Source organism: Nerophis ophidion, linkage group LG26 (genome assembly GCF_033978795.1).
Source record: "Nerophis ophidion isolate RoL-2023_Sa linkage group LG26, RoL_Noph_v1.0, whole genome shotgun sequence".
In the NCBI taxonomy this organism is placed as follows: domain Eukaryota; kingdom Metazoa; phylum Chordata; class Actinopteri; order Syngnathiformes; family Syngnathidae; genus Nerophis; species Nerophis ophidion.
This window is the reverse complement of record NC_084636.1, coordinates 18194597-18222265: the sequence shown is the minus strand read 5'-3', so window position 1 is coordinate 18222265 and position 27669 is coordinate 18194597. Positions and strand designations below refer to the sequence as shown.

The following is a 27669-nucleotide window of genomic DNA, read 5'->3' as shown; positions in this document are numbered from 1 at the left end:
TGTTAATCATATCTTACATGATTAAACACTTCCATCTTGTCTTATCAGAATCAGACATACTTTATTAATCCCCGAGGGGAAATTAAAATTGTCTGCACAATCCCATTCAAGATCAGACAAACATTACAGGGAGACAAAACAGGATCGCTGACGGGTCTCCCAACTTCCGGCGCCTCTTGACAGGGTTATATATTTAGATGTCCATCTATCTATCCATCCATTTCCTACCTTTCCGGGTGGGAGGGGGCTGGAGCCTACACAGACAAACAGACAACATTCACACTCACAATCACAAACTTGTGTCTCAAATCAAAGGATTACATAGCATCTTACATCACAAGACCCACTTGAATGTGAAAACAGGGAAAAAATGTTTACATAATTAACAGCCTTGGAAGAGTCGTTAAAGGGAGTTTTAAGAAAAAGCATGGAATTGAATGGTTATCTATAGCAGACATTTTGATGTGGCTGTGGTATGGCAATCTTTCAAAAAAAAAATTCTGAAGTATGGTTGTGTTGGCCCTGCGATGAGGTGGCGACTTGTCCAGGGTGTACCCTGCCTTCCGCCCGATTGTAGCTGGGATAGGCGCCAGCGCCCCCCGTGACCCCGAAAGGGAATAAGCGGTAGAAAATGGATGGATGGATGGATGGTTGCACACTTAAATGATCAAGAGAACAATCTTATAGGTCCTCAAAATAGTTTGCATGGCAGTCAATAATAACCAAGCAGCCAAACAGTCATCTTGTTGTGGGCTACCTGCGTCCAATATTCAGTGGATGCAATGATGAGAAAGTACAAGCAGAAAGCATCATTCATCCAAATGACATCTGTGGTCTTTTGATATGAAACATTTTTTTTCTAGTGGCGCACTCACAACCTAATTGCTGAGGAGCAATCACAAGCTGAAAGAATTTGGGATCTCTACTAAGTTGAAGGTAGTTGAGAGCTCCAATTATTTGTGTTGTTCACCAAACATCATTTATGTGAGCGATGTCACTTTCAGCACCACGTAATCAGACAGCGACCACTTAAAAAAAAGAGGTAATCATCATAATGTACTGATTTGTATCAACGCAGCAGATATTCATTGTATGTCTCAGCTCCAGCTGCAACTTCCAGTTTGCAGCATTCCATGACGAACTACGGCTGTAGTATCGTTTTAAAATATAACGTTTTTTTTTGTAGTTAAATACGCCATGAACTCTAGGTCCCGCACAATCTGGCAACTTACATTTTAAGGTATGTTTACAAACCCTGTTTCCATATGAGTTGGGAAATTGTGTTGGATGTAAATATAAACGGAATACAATGATTTGCAAATCATTTTCAACCCATATTCAGTTGAATATGCCACAAAGACAACATATTTGATGTTCAAACTGATAAAGATTTTTTAAATAATTAACTTTAGAATTTGATGCCAGCAACACGTGACAAAGAAGTTGGGAAAGGTGGCACTAAATACTGATAAAGTTGAGGAATGCTCATCAAACACTTATTTGGAACATCCCACTGGTGTGCAGGCTAATTGGGAACAGGTGGGTGCCATGATTGAGTATAAAAGCAGCTTCCCAAAAAAGGCTCAGTCTTTCACAAGAAAGGATGGGGCGAGGTACACCCCCTTGTCCACAACTGCGTGAGCAAATAGTCAAACAGTTTAACAACAATGTTTCTCAAAGTTTGGGCCTGCCAGGTCTGTCCGGCATTGTGAGGGTCTGCTGGGAACGTCTGGCAGAGTCTCCTGTCAGACAAAGTTTCAATTCCCACCTCCGGAAGAACTTTGAACATGTCACGAGGGAGGTGCTGGACATTGAGTCCGAGTGGACCATGTTCCGCACCTCTATTGTCGAGGCAGCAGATCGGAGCTGTGGCCGCAAGGTTGTTTGTTGGTGCCTGTCGGGGCGGCAATCCTAAAACCCCTTGGTGGACACCAGCGGTGAGGGATGCCGTCAAGCTGAAGAAGGAGTCCTATCGGGTCCTTTTGGCTCATAGGACTCCGGAGGCAGTGGACAGGTACCGAAAGGCCAAGCGGTGTGCAGCTTCAGCGGTCGCGGAGGCAAAAACTCGGACATGGGAGGAGTTCGGGGAAGCCATGGAAAACGACTTCCGGACGGCTTCGAAGCGATTCTGGACCACCGTCCGCCGCCTCAGGAAGGGGAAGCAGTGCACTATCAACATGTATGGTGCGGATGGTGTTCTGCTGACCTCAAATGCGGATGTTGTGGATAGGTGGAAGGAATACTTCGAAGACCTCCTCAATCCCACCAACACGTCTTCCTATGAGGAAGCAATGCCTGGGGAATCTGTGGTGGACTCTCCTATTTCTGGGGCTGAGGTAGTTAAAAAGCTCCTCGGTGGCAAGGCCCCAGGGGTGGACGAGATCCGCCCGGAGTTCCTCAAGGCTCTGGATGCTGTGGGGCTGTCTTGGTTGACAAGACTTTACAGCATCGCGTGGACATCGGGGGCGGTACCTCTGGATTGGCAGACCGGGGTGGTGGTTCCTCTCCTTAAGAAGGGGGACCGGAGGGTGTGTTCTAACTATCGTGGGATCACACTCCTCAGCCTTCCCGGTAAGGTTTATTCAGGTGTACTGGAGAGGAGGCTATGCCGGATAGTCGAACCTCGGATTCAGGAGGAACAGTGTGGTTTTCGTCCTGGTCGTGGAACTGTGGACCAGCTCTATATTCTCGGCAGGGTTCTTGAGGGTGCATGGGAGTTTGCCCAACCAGTCTACATGTGCTTTGTGGACTTAGAGAAGGCATTCGACCGTGTCCCTCGGGAAGTCCTGTGGGGAGTGCTCAGAGAGTATGGGGTATCGGACCTTCTTATTGTGGCGGTCCGCTCCCTGTACGATCAGTGCCAGAGCTTGGTCCGCATATCCGGCAGTAAGTCGAACACATTTCCAGTGAGGGTCTGACTCCGCCAAGGCTGTCCTTTGTCACCGATTCTGTTCATAACTTTTATGGACAGAATTTTTAGGCGCAGTCAAGGCGTTGAGGGGGTCCGGTTTGGTAACCGCAGGATTAGGTCTCTGCTTTTTGCAGATGATGTGGTCCTGATGGCTTCATCTGACCGGGATCTTCAGCTCTCGGTGGATCGGTTCGCAGCCGAGTGTGAAGCGACCGGAATGAGAATCAGCACCTCCAAGTCCGAGTCCGTGGTTCTCGCCCGGAAAAGGGTGGAATGCCATCTCCGGTTTGGGGAGGAGACCCTACCCCAAGTGGAGGAGTTCAAGTACCTAGGAGTCTTGTTCACGAGTGAGGGAAGAGTGGATCGTGAGATCGACAGGCGGATTGGTGCGGCGTCTTCAGTAATGCGGACGTTGTACCGATCCGTTGTGGTGAAGAAGGAGCTGAGCCGGAAGGCAAAGCTCTCAATTTACCGGTCGATCTACGTTCCCATCCTCACCTATGGTCATGAGCTTTGGGTCATGACCGAAAGGATAAAATCACGGGTACAAGCGGCCGAAATGAGTTTCCTCCGCCGTGTGGCGGGGCTCTCCCTTAGAGATAGGGTGAGAAGCTCTGCCATCCGGGAGGAACTCAAAGTAAAGCCGCTGCTCCTTCACATCGAGAGGAGCCAGATGAGGTGGTTCGGGCATCTGGTCGGGATGCCACCCGAACGCCTCCCTAGGGAGGTGTTTAGGGCATGTCCAACCGGTAGGAGGCCACGGGGAAGACCCAGGACACGTTGGGAAGACTATGTCTCCCGGCTGGCCTGGGAACGCCTCGGGATCCCCCGGGAAGAGCTAGACGAAGTAGCTGGGGAGAGGGAAGTCTGGGTTTCCCTGCTTAGGCTGTTTCCCCCGCGACCCGACCACGGATAAGCGGAAGATGATGGATGGATGGATGGGTTTCTCAAAGTTCAATTGCAAGAAATTTAGGGATTTCAACATCTATGGTCCATAATATCATCAAAAGGTTCAGAGAATCTGGAGAAATCACTCCACGTAAGCGGCATGGCCGGAAACTAACATTTAATGACCTTGACCTTCGATCCCTCAGACGGCATTGTATCAAAAACCGACATCAATCTAAAGGATATCATCACATGGGCTCAGGAACACTTTAGAAATCAACTGTCACTAAATACAGTTTGTTGCTACACATGTAAGTGCAAGTTAAAGCTCTACTATGCAAAGCGAAAGCCATTTATCAACAACATCCAGAAACGCCGCCGGCTTCTCTGGGCAGGAGATCATTTAAGATGGACTGATGAAAAGTGGAAAAGTGTTCTGTGGTCTGACGAGTCCACATTTATAATTGTTTTTGGAAATATTCGACATCGTGTCATCTGGACCTAAGGGGAAGCGAACCATCCAGACTGTTATCGACGCAAAGTTCAAACGCTAGCATCTGTGATGGCATGGGGGTGCATTAGTGCCCAAGGCATGGGTAACATACACATCTGTGAAGGCACCATTAATGCTGAAACGTACATACAGGTTTTGGAACAACATATGCTGCCATCTAAGCGCCGTCTTTTCCATGGACGCCCCTGCTTATTTCAGCAAGACAATGCCAAGCCACATTCAGCACGTGTTACAACAGGGTGGCTTTGTAAAAAAAGAGTGCGGGTACTTTCCTGGCCCGCCTGCAGTCCAGACCTGTCTCCCATCGAAAATGTGTGGCGCATTATGAAGCGTAAAATACGACAGCGCAGACTCCGGACTGTTGATAAATAAAACAAGAATGGGAAAGAATTGGACTTTCAAAGCTTCAACAATTAGTTTCCTCAGTTCCCAAACGTTTATTGAATGTTGTTAAAAGAAAAAAAGGTGATGTAACACAGTGGTGAACATGCCCTTTCCCAACTACTTTGGTACGCGTTGTAACCATGAAATTCTAAGTTAATTATTTGCAAAAAAAAAAAAATAAAGTTTATGAGTTTGAACATCAAATATCTTGTCTTTGTAGTGCATTCAATTGAAAATGGGTTGAAAAGGATTTGCAAATCATTGTATTCCTTTTATATTTACATCTAACACCATTTCCCAGCTCATATGGAAACGGGGTTTGTACATGCTGGTGCATACCTATTTGACCTGAATGTAAAGATGGCCCTAAATGTATGATGCCCCCTCTCCTTATCAAGACCTGTTTTAAAAAAAATAAAATAAATATTGATCTTAAGACACTTTTTTTTTGTTACAGGTTTTCTATACCAATAATTAAAATTAGAATCCTTAGCTGCGTTAGAGATATTTGATGACTGCTTTTATTATCGCCTTTATCTAAATGTCATCATCATAACTTTTCATCTGTCATTTCATAACTTTGGGCGGTATAGCTCGACTGGTAGAGTGTCTGTGCCAGCAACTTGAGGGTTCCAGGTTCGATCTTCGCTTCCGCCATCCTAGTCACTGCCATTGTGTCATTGGGCATGACACTTTACACACCTGCTCCCAGTCCCACCCACACTGGTTTAAATGTAACTTAAATATTGGGTTTCACTATGTAAAAGCGCTTTGAGTCACTAGAGAAAAGCGCTATGTAAATATAATTCACTTCACCTCACAACTTGCCCATCCACTGAAACACTTTTTCCAGTGGGTCACTGTGTCAGAGCTGTATCGGGCCAGGTCACTGATATTTTGTGATTGACAAATTGCCCTAGCGCAGGGGTGTCCAAACTTTCTCCACTGAGAGACCCCACACTAAAAGATCAAAGCAAGCAGGGGCCATTTTGATATTTTTTATTTCAAAAACCATTACAATACATGTATAACAAATATACATTCAAGCCTCCACTCAGGCTTGATCCCGGGGACCCCAAAGGGTTTTGGTCAAAAAAATATAAAAAAAAAAGTGTCTGTTCAGTATTATTATTTTTATTATTATTGAAGGTTTAAATTTCTAGACCCACATTAGGTTTTTGTGTCAATATGTTTTTAAAAATTTTAGTTGTATGCTATTGTTGTCAAAGAAAACCCTGTTTTTTGTGGAAAAAATCACAAAATATGCAACATTTTCACCCAATAAACTGTGGAATATTTTAGATTACATAATTGTAGCCTTAAAAGGTCAATAACTCATAACAACATTGATATTAATTATTTGTTTTTTTTGAGCCATGACACTTAAAAAAAAAATAAAATTAAAAAAAAATCACACCAAAATTATTAAGGATCCAACAGGATTATCATGAAAATGTTAAACAATAAATTATAAATTTTTTACTGTTTACTTTTAACACAATAGTCTCGAGATCAACTTCAGATCTCTTTGTCAATTGTAAGTGTTATTGTTAATTATGTTTTTCGTTTGTTCGTTTTAGGCCCTTCTTTAAAAAAAACTGCTTGTATTTTTGTACGGCAAACGCAAAATATGCAACATTCATCCATCCATCCATTTTCTACCGCTTATTCCCTTCGGGGTCACGGGGAGCGCTGGAGCCTATCTCAGCTACAATCGCGCGGAAGGCGGAGTACACCCTGGACAAGTCGGCACTTCATCGCAGGGCCAACACAGACAGAGAGACAACGAACACACTAGGGCCAATTTTAGTGTTGCCAATCAACCTATCGCCAGGTGCATGCAACATCTTTTACTTAATCATATTTTTAGAATGTGCCACAGGGCCGTAAAAAAATTACCTGCGGGCCGCACTTTATAGACATCCCTGCCCTAGAGTGTGAATGTGAGTGCAGCTGGAATTGGCTCGAGAAAAGCTCTCACTCGCAAGGGCTTGGGAGAGGGAGTATGGCCAAGTCTGTTTCAAAGTTGGCAGCACAATAGCTCCCTGTAGTCACATGAGGGGCTTTTGACCAATCATTTAGTATAGTAGTTCTCAAACATTTTTCACCAACTACCTTCTCAAAAAAAAACTTGGCTCTACAAGTACCACCATAATGACAAACTTTGAAGTACAGTAGCGCAGTAGGCTTAAGTATTCATTAAAAACATGGCCGAGGTTTTATTTAAGAAGTGTATTTAATATTTTTCGCCACTGTAACTTAACACATGGTTTTAACAGTTAGACTGAGTATATGAACATAAAATACTGTACTTAAATCAAGTGATTATTTGGCATACCACTAGGTCAGGGGTGTCAAGCTCATTTTAGCTCAGGGGGCCGCATGGAGGAAAATCTGTGCACACGCGGGCCGTATATTCAAATTATGGCATTAAAACTAAAAAATAAAGACAACTTCAGATTGGTTTCTTTGTCTTACTTTGGCCAAAAATAGAACAAACACATTCTGAAAATTTTACAATAAAAATATATATATATTTTTAATTCCGGCTGCGGTCAAGTTTAGATCCATGAAGTAAAGAAGAAAGGGAATGAATGTTTATAACTGAATACTAGAAATGTCTGATAATGGCTTTTTTGCCGTTATCCGATATTCCGATATTGTCCAACTCTTAATTACCGATTCTGATATAAACCGATACCGATATATACAGTGGGGCAAAAGAGTATTTAGTCAGCCACCGATTGTGCAAGTTCTCCCACTTAAAATGATGACAGAGGTCTGTAATTTTCATCATAGGCACACTTCAACTGTGAGAGACAGAATGTGAAAAAAAAATCCAGGAATTCACATTGTAGGATATTTTAAAGAATTTATTTGTAAATTATGGTGGAAAATAAGTAGTTGGTCAACCATTCAAAGCTCTCACTGGTGGAAGGAGGTTTTGGCTCAAAATCTCACGATACATGGCCCCATTCATTCTTTCCTTAACACGGATCAATCGTCCTGTCCCCTTAGCAGAAAAACAGCCCCAAAGCATGATGTTTCCACCCCCATGCTTCAAAGTAGGTATGGTGTTCTTGGGATGCAACTCAGTATTCTTATCCCTCCAAACACGACGAGTTGAGTTTACGCCAAAATGGATACATGGATGATACAGCAGAGAATGTAATGTGGTCAGATAATAGCAAAATATAACTTTTTGGTATAAACTCAACTATTTGTGTTTGGAGGAAGAAGAATACTGTGTTGCATCCCAAGAACAGCATACCTACTGTGAAGCATGGGGGTGGAAACATCATGCGCCCTAATGGTAGTGGGATTATGTATTTGTGTAGTGGGTCAGTGATATCCTGGACTATTGTGTTTGCCAGTCGAATGATAGACCTGTGGTTTAAATCTGAAATGTTGGGTGTAGGTAGGCCGAGGATTTCAGCTGCTATGTTTGTAATGCGTGTGAGTTTGGTCCGGTTGGTTACAGAAAGCATGGTGAAAAAATATGTGGAACAGTAGGTAAGGATGGGTTGAACAATGCTGTGGTAAAGTAATAACAGGAGATGAGGTGCAACGTATAGTCCTTTAAGTTTTCGGGTGGCTGACAGTCTTTGTTGACTTCTTTTTTGAATGTCCTTGGTGTTCTATATGTTATAGTTATTTGAAAGACTCTTACCATAACATGTTACGTTAACATACCAGGCACCTTCTCAGTTGGTTATTTATGCGTCATATAACCTACACTTATTCAGCCTGTTGTTCACCATTCTTTATTTATTTTAAATTGCCTTTCAGATGTCTAAACTTTATCAAATAAATTTCCCCCCAAAAATGCGACTTATACTCCACCAGTGCGACTTATACATGTTTTGTTCCTTCTTTATTATGCATTTTCGGCAGGTGCGACTTATACTCCGAAAAATACGGTAGTGTATTGGGGTCAATACTCTATTGCACCACCTAATTATGTATGGACACTTCTGAATAAACTGGTGAGATTTTGAGATTTTGTCTTTGTTTAAGGCGGGGTTGTCAAACATGCGCCCTGTGGGCCGGATCAGGCTTTGTACACAGTGGAACACAAAAGTGTCTCGTATAGATGGAAGTATAGAATTGTTAAAAATGAAGAAGTATTATGTATTAAGAGTTGAGTAGGGTTTAGATTAAGAAGTGTCATAAGTTTTTTTTCATATATAATACATTGTGTATAAACTAAGAAATTTTTGACTATAAATGCAATATACCGCTAATATGCATCGGGTTTGGTCCCCTGGAGTGATAAATTGTTCAGCACGACAACAACTTTGCATGCTCATTATGTGAAACCCTATTCAGGAAGCTACTTTTAAACATCTGGCCCCTTAATGGGATCAGAGCATCAAAATTGCTGCTATTATTCACCATCATAAAGAGGCGCTGATCGTTCCTCACATTGCAAATCCATCTGCTGCTTGTGCCTCATTGTCTGGCGCTCTCAATAACTTGGCATGCAAAAGAGGACTCTTTTTCGTTGACAAATGCAAAGGGGAAATGATTTATTGCTGATTTATTTATTTTTCCTCCCCCTGCTTCCACACAATCTAGCCCCCCACCTCATCTCAATCACTGTACAAGAGAGAGAGAGAGAGAGAGGTGGGGAGGGTTGTTTTTAATTTCTTGCATGAAAACAATGCCTTTGCTTTTCTGGCTTTACCTGCATGGCGACAGCTGGCATCCCATCATCGCTTGAATGTCTGATTGATCCTGGGAGAGACACAGTAATGTGTGTCTGTGTGCGTGCCGCACGCCCGTTATGCATGTAATGTGCGCCACTCCCAGGTGAATGTGCCCATGCTGACACCGGCCCTAGGGATGACTGGATGAATGGTTCTCCTCTCTCCACATGTGCAACACTCCCACCAGGCCCACAAGTGTAATTGAGTCATGGGCGGGTGTGAGCGAACTTCCCCCACCTCCCCCAACGCCCTTTTAAGCATTGATCCACCTTATTACCATCCCCTTCCAGTTTTACAAAGCTCTGTCTTCGTTCTGTCCCGTACTAGAGGAGAAAGTAAATGAAGGTGCAAGGGAGTTTAGCAGGTGGCTTCATAAGCGATGAACCATAATAGCCTGGCACCATCTAAAATGTTTTCCGGTAAGTGTGTTAAATATACGGCCACAGTAAGCAGACGAAGCTATAAAGCATTTTTATCACTTGAAAACAAAAACGGTCCAATGCATTTTGTTTAACAATCCCTGCTTGGCAAAGAAGCTGCGCGTTGCCAAATGTGTTGCTTGTAAATGTCTCAGGCCCTATGTTCAAGGCTTTCCAAAAAAACTCTTTTTGACCAGACGTTGACGAGGTCAGGCAGCAGTTTGGCATGATTAGGTCCTTGCTACCGTTATCATGTGCGTCAGTCTAGTGTGCTTTTATTTGTAAGTGCTTCAATTACTTGTCCATTCACCTTACAGTATTAATGCAGCTTTACTTGCCATTGCCACGTTTCCACTTTTTAGTAAACAGTCAACACAAACCATTGCCGCCACTCAATAGTTGCTTAGATTTATCATACTGTGTTAACTCATATCTTATTTTACCTTGTTATTATTCTGTAGTACGAGATGCTGGAGTATTATGTTTCCCAGTACAATCTTTACTGCAGCCGTCCGTTTTTTTGCACTTTTGGATGTGTTTCCAGGGAAGTGAAACGAGGAGGACACAGTCTCTTTCTTTTTATGTTATGATTGTTCCGTGTATTTTTTTGACTGATGTATTCTTTACAGCAGTGGTCCCCAACCACCGGGCCGCGGCTCGATTGGTACCGGGCCGCAGAATAATTTTTTTATTAATAAAAATAAAAAACATTTTTTTTTTTTGTCAAATTTTTTCTTTTTTTTTTTTTATTAAATCAACATAAAACACACAAGATACACTTACAATTAGTGCAACAGCCCAAAAAAACTCCCTTTTTCATGACAAAAAAAAAAAGAACTCAAGGACACAACGGCAGCGATTTGTATGTCAATAGGCGGGGAGCGAACCTCCAACCCTCAGGTTTCTGGCACGGCCGCTCTACCCACTACGCCATGCCACCCTCTATATTCAACTGAATAGATTGCAAAGACAACATATTATTAACTTTAGAACTGGAAAACTTTGTTATTTTTTGCAAATATTAGCTCATTTGGAGATTGATGCCTACAACATGATTAAAAAAAGCTGGCATAAGTGGCGAAAAAAGACTGAGAAAGTTGAGGAATGCTCATCAAACACTTATTTGGAACATCCCACAGGTGAACAGGCTAATTGGGAACAGGAGGGTGCCATGATTGGGTATAAAAGCAGCTTCCATGAAATGCTCAGTCATTCACAAACAAGGATAGGGCGAGTGTCACCACTTTGTGAACAAATGCATGAGCAAACTTTTTAAAAACAACATTTCTCAACCAGCTCCTGTAAGTAATTTAAGGATTTCACCATATACGGTCCATAATATCATCAAAAGTTTCAAACAATCTGGAGAAATCACTGCACGCAAGCAGCAAGGCTGATAACCAACATTGAATGCCCGTGACCTTTGATCACTCTAGCGATACTGCATTAAAAAGCGAAATTGGTGTGTAAAGGATATCACCACATGGGTTCATGAACACATCAGAAAACCACTTTCAGTCACTACAGTTTGTTGCTACATCTGTAAGTGCAAGTTAAACCTCTACTATGCAATGCGGAAGCCATTTATCAACAACACCCAGAAACCCTGTCAGCTTCGCCAGGCCTGAGCTCATCTAAAATGGACTGATGAAAATTGTTGTTTGGTCTGATGAGTCAATATTTCAAATTGCTTTTGGAGACTGTGGACGATGTGTCCACCGAAACAAAGTTCAAACGCCAGCATCTATGATGGTATGCGGGTGTATTATTTCCCAAAGCATGGGTAACTTACACATCTGTGAAGGCACCATTAATGCTGAAAGGTACATACAGGTTTTGGAGCAACATATTTTGCCATCCAAGCAACGTTATCATGGACGCCCCTGCTTATTTCAGCAAGACAATGCCAATCCACGTGCTACAACAGCGTGACTTCATAATAAAAGAGCGTGGGTGCGAGACTGGCCTGCCTGTAGTCCAGACCTGTCTTCCATTGAAAATGTGTTGTGCAACATGAAGCCTAAAATACCACAACAAAGACCCTGGACTGTTGAACAACTTAAGCTGTACATCATGCAAGAATGGGAAAAATTCCACCTGAAAAGCTTCAAAAATTGCTCTCCTTAGTTCCCAAACGTTAACTGAGAGTTGAAGGAAAGGCCATGTAACACAGTAGTAAAAATGCTCCTGTGCCAACTTTTTTGCAATGTGTTGCTGCCATAAAATTTTATGTTAATGATTATTGGACAATAAAATTAGGTTTCTTTATTTTAAATTACACAACGTGCCAACTTCGATGGTTTTGTAGTTTCTATTAGTGTTACTCTGAAGTGGTCCAAACTGCATGTCCAAAACTAGGTGTAGTGCAGTTTAGGAACCATTCTAGTTGGGTACCAATCACTATGTAATCTTTAATTACATACTGTTTTTCAAATGTAAAAAAATTAGTTTTTTGTTTGTTTAAAACCTGAACGTCACTGTCTTTCATTAGCTGTTGTAGCTATCACCAGCCACTCAACACACCCTAGATTGGCCACATAATACAAATTAGGGTTTACTTTTCCAAAATGTACTGCAGGTTTTACTGTACCGGAGTGTAAAGGAAATCCTTTGGTATGTTACAGTGTGACCCGTTTGTTATTTTTGTTCATAAAACACATTTTCTTCCCTCCACACAGCAAAATAGAGGTCCGTACTATTTACTTTTACGCCCTCAAGAGGCTTCCTGGTGTTGTGCGTTCAGGAAAGCCCCCGCCGGTTACCCCAGAACTCGTCAGCAAACAGACTGAGGAGCCCTGGAGACACTTCAACAGGTACCATAAATATCTGAAAAAACACTTTCTATCCTTTTGTGTCACTTCCAACTGCATACACACATTTGACATCTGGTGCAGGTCCAGGGTGTATATGGCTGACCTGGAGTCGACGCTGCACTACTCTCTGCGAGTGGAGCTGGCTGCTCATCACGTCATCACTGGAGAGGCGCTGACTTCTCTCCGAAAGTACATCGCTGTCCTGGCAGAGGTGGGAGAGAGAAAGCAAGCACTGCGTACATGCACATGCGCACACACACACACGCACACACACACACACACACACACACACACACAAACACACACAGCATCCTGTTCATTATTTCAATCTTTTTTTCCCTAAACGTAAGGGACAAGCGGTAGAAAATGGATGGATCGATGGAATCTACCGGTAATTTAGAAATATTAGAAAAACCTAGTTCCAGGAATACCAGACTGCAATGCAAACTGCTCAGTGGCCTTGTGGTTAGAGTGTCCGCCCTGAGAATGGTAGGTCGGGAGTTCAAACCCCGGCCGAGTCATACCAAAAACTATAAAAATGGGACCCATTGCCTCCCTGCTTGGCACTCAGGATCAAGGGTTGGAATTGGGGGTTTAATCACCAAAAGTGATTCCCGTCTGCGGGCAACGCTGCTGCTCACTGCTCCCCTCACCTCCCAGGGGTTGAGGGTGATGGGTCAATTGCAGAGGATAATCTCACCACACCGTGTGTGTGTCTGTTTTGATTGATTGATTGATTGATACTTTTATTAGTAGATTGCACAGTACAGTACATATTCCGTACAATTGACCACTAAATGGTAACACCCGAATAAGTTTTTCAACTTGTTTAAGTCGGGGTCCATGTGTGTGTGACACTCGTTGTACTTTAACTTTCACTTTAAATATGCTGAACATAACCGTATATACTATTATTATCTTGACATTGGAAAACACAGTTTGAACTGAGAGAAACAAGAAAGCATTGCAAAACCTCTAATTCACTAAAAAAGATGACGTGTAGTTAGAGTAGGTCACCACTAGATGGAGAGTGAGACAGTCAAATAGGACTGAGACAGTCAAATAGGACTGTCTCAAATAGAAGGTTTTATTTCACTCCATTTTTAATAGTGTGGCTGTAGTGCTGCATCTTACAGAAGCTATTAAATAGTTTTGCTGTAACTTAATGGAACCAAAAATATTGGTAATAATATAATACAATAAGAGATTTAGTCAAATTATTTTTTTTGACAATCAAAAATGAGAAATATATTTGTAAAGACATATTTTGTAGTGCCTTTTTAGAAAAGGATAATTAAATCTTTTTAGCTTCATTGTGCATTCATAATAGATAGATAGTACTTTATTGATTCCTTCAGGAGAGTTCCCTCAGGAAAATTAAAGTTCCAGCAGCAGTGTACAGATTTGAGATCAAATTTGAATGTAATAAGTAAATAATGAGGATATAAATGGAAATAGAGAAAATTAATAATAAGAATAAAAATAAAAATGAATAATAAGAATAAAAATATAACAGTAAAAATAAGAATATAACAAAAAAAATAGGGAGTAGTGACCTTGTTATGAAAATGTATTGCACTGTTAATTGCACTTTTTTTGTTGCATCTTATTTCAGTATTATTATTTTCATCCCAGTATCCCCTCCCCCCCCCAGAGAGGAGTTGTACAGTCTGATGGCAAATGTATACTAGCAGTATGCAGACTAAGACAGCGTTGTTACTGTTGCTCTTAAAGCACGGGTCAATGACCAGATTTGGAGCGTAAAGACTCTCCTGGGCATTGTTGACCCTCTAGATTTAGTCTCCCTGGGGTATTTAAGCGTAGCCACCACCCACCCACTCGCCACAATCAGGCTTTGCATTGACGCCGACTCATTGGACATGCGTGCGGCCCCCAGTAACCCCTCCTTTACTCTCACACTCACACTCATACTTGATACTATTGTACCTTCTCACATACCGTCTACTCACATTCTTTGATTATTTTTGGTCTCCTCTTGAGAGATTTAATGAGTTGTGCTTGTCTAACCCCTTTTCACGCTCTGGTCATTGATCTCTTTTTGGGTCCACATTGAAGTGTGCCAGCCACGCAAATCTGTCGTAAGGACGGGGTTTGACCCGCTAGCCTCGTCCCTATTGGCCGTGCACCAGGCTGTCTCACTGCCACCAATCTCTCTGATTATATCTCACTCTCTAGGGAGGCCTTGTACCAAGCTGCTGTGCGCGTGGATGTGCGGGCCAGGCGCTTGTGGCCTCCCATTAGCTCCCGTTTGTTTAGTCAATAGCAGCAGGTCCCAGCGGTATTTTTAGCCCACCGCCTCGCTCCCCAAATAGAGTGGTGGCCCAGCCACTGGTAATCAGGGCATTGTGCGGTTAAGGAGGGTGTCATGGCCGCGCCTGACCACCACTTGTAACGGCCTTTGTTGACGTCTAACTGAATGCTCTCGCCACAAAAGCAATCCCTTCATCCAGTTAACTTGTTAGGAGCACTTAATGTAGGCCGGAGATGGTGTCGGTGCCACTCGGCAGCAGAACCAATAACTGACAAGTGTAGTAATTCAAGAATGCATTGTCTCACAAAAGTGAGTACAGCCCTCACGTTTTCTTGAATCATTTTCAGTGGATAAATCAAGTCCATACTACTATACAAGCTGTACACTGACTACTCTAAGATATATCAACGTTTCACTTCTATGGAATTATCCCTTGATATACTGTAATACATCACATGAAAGATTGGAATCGGTTGATTCTATATAATACCTTTACTTAATTATTTTAAAAACCCTAATTTAAAACATTTGTATGTTCAACATGTAAGACCTTCGGCATACCACTACGTGAAATTAAATTATAGAATGAATTAAACAAAGTAGTCAAACAATGTCCGAATATAATCTAGTTTGAGAGGCTGTTCAAACTGAAAGTTTTTACAAAGTACAAGGAGGAAGAATAAAAAAAAATAGCTCAAACCTTATTGAAAAATGAGATATTATGATTATACATATTATATATTATGACTTATTTATTTATTAAGGAACTGTTGTATTTCATTGATGTAAATTGTGTTACAAAGGAGAACAGGAGGTGGTCATATGTGTCATTAATTGCAATTAAATCATCATAATTTCTTTTTATTCCTTTCATATATACAAGCCACGTACAGTTTACACTTTCATTGTTTTCTTATTTCCTATACATTTCCATGATCACAAAGGAGCAGATGGAAGAATAATATTATATTTATCCGCCCCTTTTTTTAACACAAATAATTTTAGATCACTTTAACAATGTTCCCTCGACCAACACCCGAACTCCAACATACTTTTAAATTTTCTTTTAAGCATTTTCACAATGACACGTCCAATCAAAATCAAAAATGAGTTTGATATAATGCCAGTTGTCTCTTTTTGTAATTCTTTTCAAATTAAAAAATATTCTCGCAACCTTTCAAGTCTTTCTTTAGAGAATTCAATGCTTTCACACCATCAACAGACAAGCACATTTGTTTCAAATTTGTTCGCACTCTTAAATTGGAAAAGGAGTATGATTTAAAACAGCTTTGCTTCTTCGTTTTCCTTTCTGGACATGTTATAAAGAAAAATGAGAATATGCAAATTACCGTTTTATGATGTATCATATTGTGACTGCATACATGTTCGAAAAAAACGTAAACAGAACCAGAACTATTAATTTATAATTACAGTGCACATTGTGAGATTTTTTTTTTCCTATTAGAAATTGTAATCTGGTACATTTAAAACACAGGGAGTGACCAGATTATCAGTAGCTGCCGAATCCATTCTGTTGAAAAGATGTTGAATTGTGCAAGCATATCTGTCTGATCAATGTACTTTATTGAAACAACGTTAAAAGCATGCACAAAATCAAGTTAACCGTAATCACAACCAGAGTAGTTGCCCACATGTGTTGGCAATATCAGGTTCAGTATACTATTTAAAATGCTCTGCCGTTATACGTGACATCTGGTGGTGAAGGAATGTCTTGTGTTTTGCTGAAATGACACAATATGTAAAAATGGGCCACCTGAGTGCTGTGTGAGTCATGTGACTAGATTAAAAGTGACTCGTGGGCATCCTCATGGGTGGGGAGGGGGTGGGGGGGCGTGTTAATCTTCACACACTGGTGACACGGTGCTTAGTCACATTCTTATCCAGGCAACTTTATTCATAACACAAGGGGATATCAACCTTGCACACATACTCGGACATAAATGAAATTAGAAATGATAAAAGCTTAAATAGAAAAAAATCGGCTTCAAGATCAAGTGACGTTTGAGGATTATAATTGGAAATGTTGAATGTAGAACAATGTAAACATAGCATTCTGTCAAACAAATATATATGTTTTTGGCCTTTTTTTCCTGATTAAAACAATCCATTATTCGTTTAAAATCAATTTGATGTCTGGAAAAAAATAAACAAAAATGCATTGCACTTAATGCATAACACAGTTAATTGTCTAAGGCGTCAATAAAAATAGGCATTTAATCTTACCTAACATTATCTGTTTTGCAGGATACTAGTTGTATTTAAACATTAAACAATTGTAATTGAAAGGTGAAGTCGAGCATACTCAATCTGACAGAACCATCGCCTACTGCAAGGGAAAAAAACATTTGAAAGACAAATAATTCATAAAAAGTAAATGTATTTGTTTAGACATAAAAAAAGAGGAGGTGCATATCCTGCATCTATTTTGCATCAATTAAATCTAACAAAAGGATGTGTGTTTGTTTGTCCTGAAAATGTACATCTTACTTTGGCTTATGGTAAAGACTCTTTGGAACTGATTTGTCACTGTCTTTTAGTCATTTTCTTTTGTCCAAAAATTGTTTGTTACTCACCATAAAACCTTTTATGCCATTTCTATCCAAGCATGTTCACACTGGCTTGTTGTGTTTTTTATTTTCCCTTCCTATTTGCACACGCTCATATTTTTACTAGATCTACTGTCTTGTCGGGCTGAAGCAGGATTTATGAATCCTTTCGACATGTATATGAGGATTAAAAAAAAAGTGGATCTTGGGATGCCTAAGAGCATTAAAGCAAGGTTTTTTTTTTAGGGATTACACCACTAGCTTGTTTTTTTTCTTGAAAAATTCCCCGAGGGTAAACAAATGAAATAGGAGCACAGGGGTTCTAAAGGCATACATACAAGCTTATTGCGTCTGGGTCTAAACATCAAGCCCGTGGACTGGCATTGGCTATTAGTAAACTGGAAACACTTTTTTTCCTGAAAATTCCATACAGAAGAAGGTGAACTTGGTTAAGAACTGACAATTTATCCACACTTGGTTAACCAGGTCCTATGGATTATATATTGTCATTAAACAACAAAAGGCATTTTAGCAGTTTAATGTTTTTAACAATACACAAGGAAATACTTTCCAAAAATTCTGCACAAAGGGCATTTTTTTTTAATATTAAATAAAAGACAGTATAAGAACTTTGGCACGATGTTTATTTTTTGTACTGTGCTAAAAGTGGCAAAAATGTGTAAAATGTGGTGGTTGGGGAGATTTTCATTTCGTGTTATAGTCAGGTCTAGCAGTAATTGTATAATGGCAAAAAAAAGTTTAAGATTAACATTAAAAAATGTGAACTAAAACCATAAAAACATTATTTTAAAAGTAGACCTTTAACATTAATGTAAGATTTTGAGTTTTGAGTTTATTTTTGAACATGCATGCATACAACATGATACATCACAATTTCCAGTTCCTCTATTCAACATGTTCGAAAAGGAGTAAGAAGAAACAGAGCTTATAGCATTCTTATAGCATATATATATAGCATCTTATAGCATTAATCCTACCCCTTTTCCTTTGCTTAAACTTTTGTTCACTTCCTGTTCTCAATTTTTTCACAATATACTCCATAAGTAATACCAATAACAATAAATAAATAATAATTGATGAAGTGAGTTATATTTCATATGGTGAAATGAGTAAGATTATCTTGAAAAGGAATGGATGGATGAGATAAATTCAGAATATTTATCATGGTTCTTCGTCATTGTACTTTGTAAACACTTTAAGTTCGAAGATTTTCTTGAAGTGGATCATATTGGTACATTGTTTGATTTATTTGGTTAATCCATTCCATAATTTAATTCCACATACTGATATACTTTTTTCTTTCTTTTAATTTTCTTAGTTTATTTCGAACATGAATATTTACAACACAATACATATGACAATACCATATTACCTCACATCTCCTCATGCCCGAAAAGGAGTAGGAAGAAGCAAAGCTTATTTAATCCTACCCCTTTCCCACGTAAGAGCGCCCACAAATACATACATACATCTACTGACCCTCTTTATAGCAAAATGACATCCGTGAATGAGCAATACAACAGTTCTGTAACATGTAGTTAACTAATCCAGTCATTACCAACATACTGAGATGAAGAATATCTTATTTTCAATAAGGTTGAAAGTGTTTCTCATAATTCTTCTTCTTTGTACTTTGTAATCACTATTAATTTGAACAGCCTCTTAAACTGGATCATATCAGTACAATGTTTAACTTCTTTACTTAATCCATTCCATAATTTAATTCCACATACTGATATGCTAAAAGTTTTAAGTGTTGTACGTGCATATAAATGTTTTAAATTAAATTTTCCTCTAAGGTTGTATTTCACCTCTTTAGTTGAGAAGAATTGTTGTACATTCTTTGGTAGCAGGTTATAGTTTGCTTTGTACATCATTTTAGCTGTTTGCAATTTTACCAAATCATCGAGCTTTAATATTTTTGACTCAATAAATAAAGGTTTTGTATGTTCTCTATAGCCAACATAATGTATTATTCTAATTGATCTTTTTTGTAACACAGTTAACGAATGTAGCGCACATTTGAAGTTATTTCCCCATATTTCTGCACAATAACTCAGATATGGTAACACTAGCGAGCAGTAGAGAATGTGAAGTGATTTTTGTCCCAGGACGTATTTTGCTTTATTCATTGTTGAAATGTTTTTTGCCACCTTATGTTGTATGTTTTGTATATGAGATTTCCAGTTCATTTTATCGTCTATTAGTACTCCCAAAAATCTGGTTTCTTTTACCCTTTCAATATCTACTCCGTCTATTTGTATTCGTGTCTGATGCTCTTTTCTACTGTTACCAATAGTTTTACTGAGACTCAAAGATAGTCTGTTTTTATCAAACCATTTTTTAAATTTGTTCATTTCTTCCGTTATTATTTGTATTATCTTCTGTGTGTTTTCTCCTGAAAAGAAAGCACTTGTGTCGTCTGCAAATAAAACTAACTTCAAGTCCTTTGTATCTTTACAAATGTCGTTTGTATACAGATTAAACAATCTTGGTCCCAGTATTGATCCCTGGGGTACACCACAAGATAAATCCAACCGTGGTGACATATTTTCACCCATCTTCACATATTGCTTCTTGTTGGTTAAATAGCTTCTTACCCAGTTCCATACCAAACCTCTGATGCCATCTTGTTCTAGTTTTTGTATTAAAATATCATGATTAATTGTGTCGAATGCTTTTGTTAAATCCATGAATACTGCGGCTGCACATTCTTTACCGTCTATTGCATTGGTAATTTCCTCTGTTATTTTGATTAATGCTATTGATGTTGAGATATTTGCTCTAAATCCAAATTGATTCTCCACGCGCGTCCTACTTTTGTTGATAGATTTATCTAATCGGCTATTGAATAGTTTTTCCATGATTTTGGAGAATTGTGGAAATAATGAAACTGGTCTGTAGTTAGTGAACTGGTGTGTGTGTCTCCATTCTTATGAATTGGTACAACTTTTGCAATTTTAATTTTGTCATGGAAATTGCCGGTTAGAAATGATACGTTACTGATATATGTAAAAGGTTTTGAAATGTCTTCTATAACCTTTTTTATCGTTACCATATCTATTCCATGACAGTTGGTTGAGGTCTTAGATTTACAATTTTTTACAATTTTGATTACTTCTTCTTTTGTCACCTTCTTAAGAAACATGGACTTGGGATTTCTGTCTATGAGCTCACTGAAGTTCTTAACTGACGCATCATCTGCATTTGGAATTCTTTGTTCCAGATTTTTTCCAATATTAACAAAGTAATCATTGAAACATTCAACTATTTGATTCATATTGTCATTTTTTGTATTTCCATCTGGAAAGTACAGGGGGTAATCTTTCTTAGCACCATTTTTAATGATGCTATTTAGGATGCCCCATGTTGCTCTCATATTGTTTCTGTTCTTGTTTAATAATTGACTGCAGTATTCCCTCTTAGATGTTCGTAGTATACCAGTTAGGTTGTTTTAATATTTCTTATATTTATTATCTGCCTCTATAGATCTATGTGCTATAAATATTCAATATAATGTGTTTTTTTTTGTGACAAGCATTTCTCAGTCCTTTCGTCATCCATGGTTGGTTGTTTTTCTTTTGCTTTTTACTGAGTTCTTTCCAAGGACAGTGTTTATCATAAAGTGTTAGAAAGGTGTTGAAAAAATACCCATATGCATCATTTACATCAGGGGTCGGGAACCTTTTTGTCTGAGAGAGCCAAGAATCCAAATATTTTAAAATATATTTCCGCAAGAGCCATATCATATTTTTTTCGACATTGAACACAACTAAACGCGTGCATTTTTAAGTGAGACCAATTTTTACCGTATAGTAAGTCTCTTATTCTTTGTAATAACATTGTTATTCTGAAACTAACTGTGGAGGGGGCGTGGTATGCGGGCCTGCAGCGAAGCGGGGTGTGCCAGGACCGGCCTCGATATCAGCGACAGGTGCATTGATGGCCCACCTGGGCCTTGTTATCTAATCACCTGTCGCCCTGTTATAAGCAGCAGCCAGGAGGAGAGACAGGGTTGGGGCTGGAGCCAGAGTGCGAGCGAGAACGAAAGCGAAAAAGACGATTGCTGGAAAGCAACGGAGAGACTTATTGAAAAATAAAAAATATTGTAACCCTGAAACAGGCTCTCATGTCGGTGCTTGGTGGTCTGAAGAACCCCCGGGAGGGCAAGCCCTAAACTAACCAATAATAAATAAATCACTTCTTACCCCTTAATGCAACTTCTTGAACAAGTGCGGTAAAAAAAAGGATGGACGGATTCAAATGCATGACCATGTTTTATATTTTGAACGTTATTTTTATCACTTTGATTACAAGTGGAATTATTCATGACTTATCGTGTTAAGCAGTGTCAGCTCAGATTCATCCGAGAGCCAGATGTAGTCATCAAAAGAGCCACATCTGGCTCCCGAGCCATAGGTTCCCTACCCCTGATCTACATCATCTTCATTGTATACATTGTCCCAAGTTTTTCTTCAGATCCTCCTTGAAGGAAATTATTATTTTCTCTGTGCATAGTCTTTGAAATGAATAGAATGAATACTGAAGGTCTTAAGTGTTGTACGTGCGTACAATTGTTTTAAATGACATTTTTCTCTTAAGATTATATTTATAAATAAATGGGTTGTACTTGTATAGCGCTTTTCTACCTTCAAGGTACTCAAAGCGCTTTGACACTACTTCCACATTTACCCATTCACACACACATTCACACACTGATGGAGGGAGCTGCCATGCAAAGCGCTAACCAGCACCCATCAGGAGCAAGGGTGAAGTGTCTTGCTCTCTACATAACGGAAGTGACGAGGTTGGTACTAGGTGGGGATTGAACTAGGGACCCTCGGTTGCGCACTGCCACTGCGCCATGCCGTCCCTCTTTTTTTTTCTCTTCTTTTGTTGAGAAGAATTGTTGTATATTCTTGGGTAGCAGTTTATAGTTTGGTTTTTGTATAATTTTAAACAACCATTTTGGAATTGCAACCATTTAAGATCCACTCGACGTCCATTGCACCTGTTGCCCCGGGGGGACAGGATGTTGGGGGTCCCCACATCTGCGGTCCCCTCCAAGGTTTCTCATTGTCATCCCATTAGGTTGACTTTTTTCTTGCCCTGATGTGGGATCTGAGGTTGTCGTTATAGCTTGCGCAGCCCTTTGAGACTCTTGTGATTAAGGGCTGTATAAATACACTTTGATTGGCTTTGATTAATTAAGGATGAGTGCCTTCATATTTAGGGGCTCAAAATGGGGAAAAAAATATAACGTACTTCTGGACAAAGGTCTATGTGTAATACTGGCTAAATGAAGGTTGAAAACCTGCTTTTTGAACAATTACAGTAAATAAAAGTTATAACCAAAAAAGATGTACAGCCAAGTAATCCTTTTCCTGAAAAAAAATGTACCCTTTTTTGTGTTACATCAGTGATCAGTAGGTCAAATGGGTAAGCACCTCCCACCCGGTGGTACAGTGACCCTCTGATGCGATCACTCGAACCACAGCGCGGTGAATAGGGTTGCTTTGGTTATGCAGCACTAAGCCCATTACTGGCCAACACCTGCCTCTTCTTCGTCTGTTTGAATATATATGACTATTTAATAAGCTTTTCTGACTTGTTAGTATTCAGATGTCCCGATCCACACCTAAACCTATTTGGTCACTTTCCCCAGCACCGTGGAGTCTTCTTTGTGAACCTCACCTCGAGTCTTTAGTGTTTTTTGTTTTTATGAGCAACTAATAGAATATGACTTATGACGCTTCATTATTTTTGCTAATACTTTTCCCCCCCGTGTGTGTTATTTCCAAGCCAATATCAGGAATTTCTCTTCAGCAGTAAATAAAAACCTGTCAAAAAGGCAGGGCGCAAACCAGCAAAAGAGGGTTTAAGTTAAGTGGTGTGACTTCCAGATCCTGTTAAAGCGTGATGAATAGAAGGCCCAGTGCGGGATTGTCAATATATGCAGGTGCACTTAGGTGAACAGATGGTGGGTAGGGGCAAATAAAAAGGAGTATGTTTTTGGATGACGCTGTCGCTAAATCTCCTTTGAGACTCATAGCTGGATCTATCTGCTTGTTGGCAAGCTCTCGTGATTGTAACTTTGATTTAAAAATACCTATAATATATTAAAATAATACATTCCTGTCAAATATCAAGATGAAGTCACCATGGTATTTCTACAGCTGAGGAACATAAGCCATTTTGTGTTTATTGTGAGAACAGGAAGCACATTTAGCTGTCACTTAGGTGTATTTGTCAGCGTCTTAAGCGTGAAGACTAACGTGTGTGTCTGCATTTCGTCCGTCATTATTACTCTGAGATAACCAACAGCTAGATTTTCGTGTCGTGTTCTCTCTGAGGATCATCGCAATGGTGTCAACGGTTTAAACAACAACAAAAAAAACATGTAAACACGTCACCCCATAGAGCAGTAGTTCTCAAATGGGGGTACGCACACCCCCGGGGGTACTTGAATGTATGCCAAGGGGTACGTGAGATTTTTTTTAAATATTCTAAAAATAGCAACAATTCAGAAGTCCTTTATGAATATATTTATTGAATAATACTTCAACAAAATATGAATGTAAGTTCATAAACTGTGAAAAGAAATGCAACAATACAATATTCAGTGTTGACAGCTAGATTTTTTGTGGACATGTTCCATAAATATTGATGTTAAAGATTTCTTTTTTTCTGAAGAAATGTTTAGAATTAGGTTCATGAATCCAGATGGATCTCTTTTACAATCCCCAAAGATGGCACTTTAAGCTGATGATTACTTCTATGTGTAGAAATCTTTATTTATAATTGAATCACTTGTTTATTTTTCAACAAGTTCTTAGTTATTTGTATATCTTTTTTTCCAAATAATTCAAGAAAGACCACTACAAATGAGTAATTTTTTGCACTGTTATACAATTTAATAAAACAGAAACTGATCACATAGTGCTGTATTTTACTTCTTTATCTCTTTTTTTCAACCAAAAATGCTTTGCTCTGATTAGGGGGTACTTGATTTAAAAAAATGTTCACAGGGGGTACATCATTGAAAAAAGGTTGAGAACCACTGACATAGAGTACTACGGTTACCCTGTGGTTGTTGTTGGCTTAGGGCAGGGGTCGGCAACCCGCGGCTCCGGAGCCGCATGCGGCTTTTTGGTCACGCTGATGTGGCTCAGCTGCATTCTTGCCCCCCCCCACACTTTTTCCGGGTGGTTTCCGGATGGCAGTGCCTCTCCCAGAAAACTCACTTAGACTTAGAAAATCTTTATTGTCCCCTAGGGACAATTTGGTTTGCAGCAGTAGTAATTAAAAACAAGGTTCAACAGTAAAAACGAGGCACAACAGTAAAATCAAGGTACAACATTAAAAACGAGGTACAATAGTAAAAACGAGGTACAACAGTAAAAAACGAGGTACAAAAAAAATCCAGCTGTCAACACTGAAGATTGCATTGTTGCATTTCTTTTCACACTTTATGAACTTACATTCAGATTTTGTTAAAGTATTATTCAATAAATATATTTATAAAGGATTTTTGAATTGTTGCCATTTTTATAATATTTAAAAAACATCTCACGTACCCCTTGGCATACCTTCAAGTACCCGCAGGGGTACGCGTACCCCCATTTGAGAACCACTGCTCTACAGCTTCCAATAAGGAGAACATTTTTTCTTCCCATAGAAATCCTGCGTTACCTGCTTTCATGGGCTATAATTTAGACATTTTAACATCATATTTACAGCTTTTGCCAAATACACTTTGCTACGTCAATGTTGTAATTCATGCACCTGGGTTGAAGTTCATCATACAGCACCATCAGGGGAAACCAGGGTCTCAGTGTGACCATCCATCCATCTTCTTCTGCTCATCAGAGGTCGGGTCGCGGGGGCAGCAGCCTAAGCAGGGAAGCCCAGACTTCCCTCTCCACAGCCATTTTGTCCAGCTCTTCCCGGGGGATCCCGAGGCGTTCCCAGGCCAGCCGGGTGACAAAGTCTTCCCCGGGGCCTCCTACCAGTCAGACGTGCCCGAAACACCTCCCTCGGGAGGCGTTCGGGTGGCATCCTGACCAGATGCCCGAACCACCTCATCTGGCTCCTCTCGATGTGGAGGAGCAGCGGCTTTACTTTGAGCTCCCCCCCGGATGGCAGAGCTTCTCACCCTATCTCTTAAGGGAGAGCCCCGCCACCCGGCGGAGGAAACTCATTTCGTCCGCTTGGACCCGTGATCTTGTCCTTTCGATCATAACCCAAACTTCATGACCATAGGTGAGGATGGGAATGTAAATTGAGAGCTTAAAAAAAAAAGCTTAAAAAATTGGTTTTCTCAGTTCCCAAACATTTACTGAGTGTTGTTAAAAGGAAAGGCCATGTAACACAGTGGTAAAAATGCCCCTGTGCCAACTTTTTTGCAATGTGTTGCTGCCATTAAATTCTAAGTTAATGATAATCTGCAAAAAAAATTAAGTTCCTCAATTTGAACATTAAATATCTTGCCTCTGCAGTCTATTCAATTGCATATAAGTTGAAAAGTGCAAATCATTGTATTCTGGTTTTATTTACAAATTACACAATGTGCCAACTTCACTGGTTTTGTGTTTTGTAAATCAAATTTAATTTTGAACATCATATTGATATTAACTACTGCTACTACAACTACGAACATGTTTGCCTCAATTTAACAAATAGCATATTTTGGCATCCTCTGCAGTACTTCCCGGGCCGCCCAATCCTGATGAACCTGTTAAAGTCCCTTAATTTGTGGCTCCACAACCAAGCTGGTGACCAGGTGTCCTATCAGGCGTTCATGGAAATCCTAGAAAATTCAGGACAGGTGAGTTATGACTCAATATGCAAGTATCTAAACTGTAAGGTAAAAATTAACTACCGTATTTTTCGGATTATAAATCGCTCCGGAGTATACGTCGCACCGGCCGAAAATGCATAATAAAGAAGGAAAAAAACATATAATACGACGCACTGGACGCATTTTGGGGGGAAATTTATGTGATAAAATCCAACACCAAGAATAGACATTTGAAAGGCAATTTAAAATAAAGAATAGTGAACAACAGGCTGAGTAAGTGTACGTTATATGACGCATAAATAACCAACTGAGAACGTGCCTGGTATGTTAATGTAACATATTATGGTAAGAGTCATTCAAATAACTATAACATATAGAACATGCTATACGTTTACCAAACAATCTGTCACTCCTAATCGATAAATCCGATGAAATCTTCTTCCTCGATGTCGCTTCTAAACAACTTTGCCAACTCCAAAGGTATGCACCGCTTCCTCTTGTCGTTTTCTGCTGCATATTTCACTACGTCCAGCTTGTAATCTGCAGTACATGATTTCCTTTTCGGTGCCATTTTTGTTCAGCCCTTCTCAGTTTTTACAAGTTACCGCCAACGATGAAATGATCCATTTTAATTGCTACAACAGTAGCATATAGCAGTTAGCATTCCATGACCCACAATGCACTTCTGCCATGACCCTCCCCCGCCAAATTCTTATTGGTTGACGTGTATGTGACGATTGCTGACGTGTGTGTGACGATTGCTGACATTTTCTTCGTCTCTTCCGCGAATGAGATAAATAATATTATTTGATATTTTACGGTAATGTTTTAAAAATTTCACACATAAGTCGCTCCGGAGTATATGTCGCTATGAAAAAAACTGTGACTTATAGTCCAAAAAATACGGTACATCTTATGTATGTTATGTTATGATATACAGGTATAATGTTCCACATGCTGGACTATTCCACTCCAGTCTTTTGAGTGTCAAGCCGAAGGTGTTGATAAAGCTTGTGCATGTGTGAAATGAAATAGCAGTCAAATAACTTAATGTACTAACAAAGGACAAAATAAAGCTAGCAGTTTCCAAGTGCCGTCTTGTCTTGCTTCCACACTGTTGAAGTCGCCAACATAACGAACCAATTAAGACCGCCAGCTCAGCCCCTACTATATAGTTCAAAGTTCAATATATGTATGAAAAAGGTATCAATGAAAAGTCTTTTTCACCAGAGTTCTATATGTTGGATCAGAGGGGTCAATACCCCAGTTGGCCCTAACAGTCACAGTAAAAGTTTAAATACATTTTTCAGTCGGCACCAAAATTATAGTTTTTGTTCATCTATTTGATAACATTTGACTGAAACATTACTG

At 39.8% G+C, this 27669-nt stretch overlaps 1 protein-coding gene across 2 annotated transcripts in view; it reads left to right on the top strand.

Moving 5' to 3' along the window:
- qsox1 (quiescin Q6 sulfhydryl oxidase 1) overlaps positions 1-27669 on the top strand; it is a 74451-nt gene that overhangs the window by 20408 nt on the left and 26374 nt on the right. For both annotated transcript variants that reach the window (XM_061888892.1, XM_061888893.1), the window contains 3 exons: positions 12504-12638; positions 12720-12849; positions 26203-26325. In XM_061888892.1, the coding sequence (XP_061744876.1) occupies positions 12504-12638; positions 12720-12849; positions 26203-26325 (388 nt within the window). The remainder of the gene's footprint in view (positions 1-12503; positions 12639-12719; positions 12850-26202; positions 26326-27669) is intronic.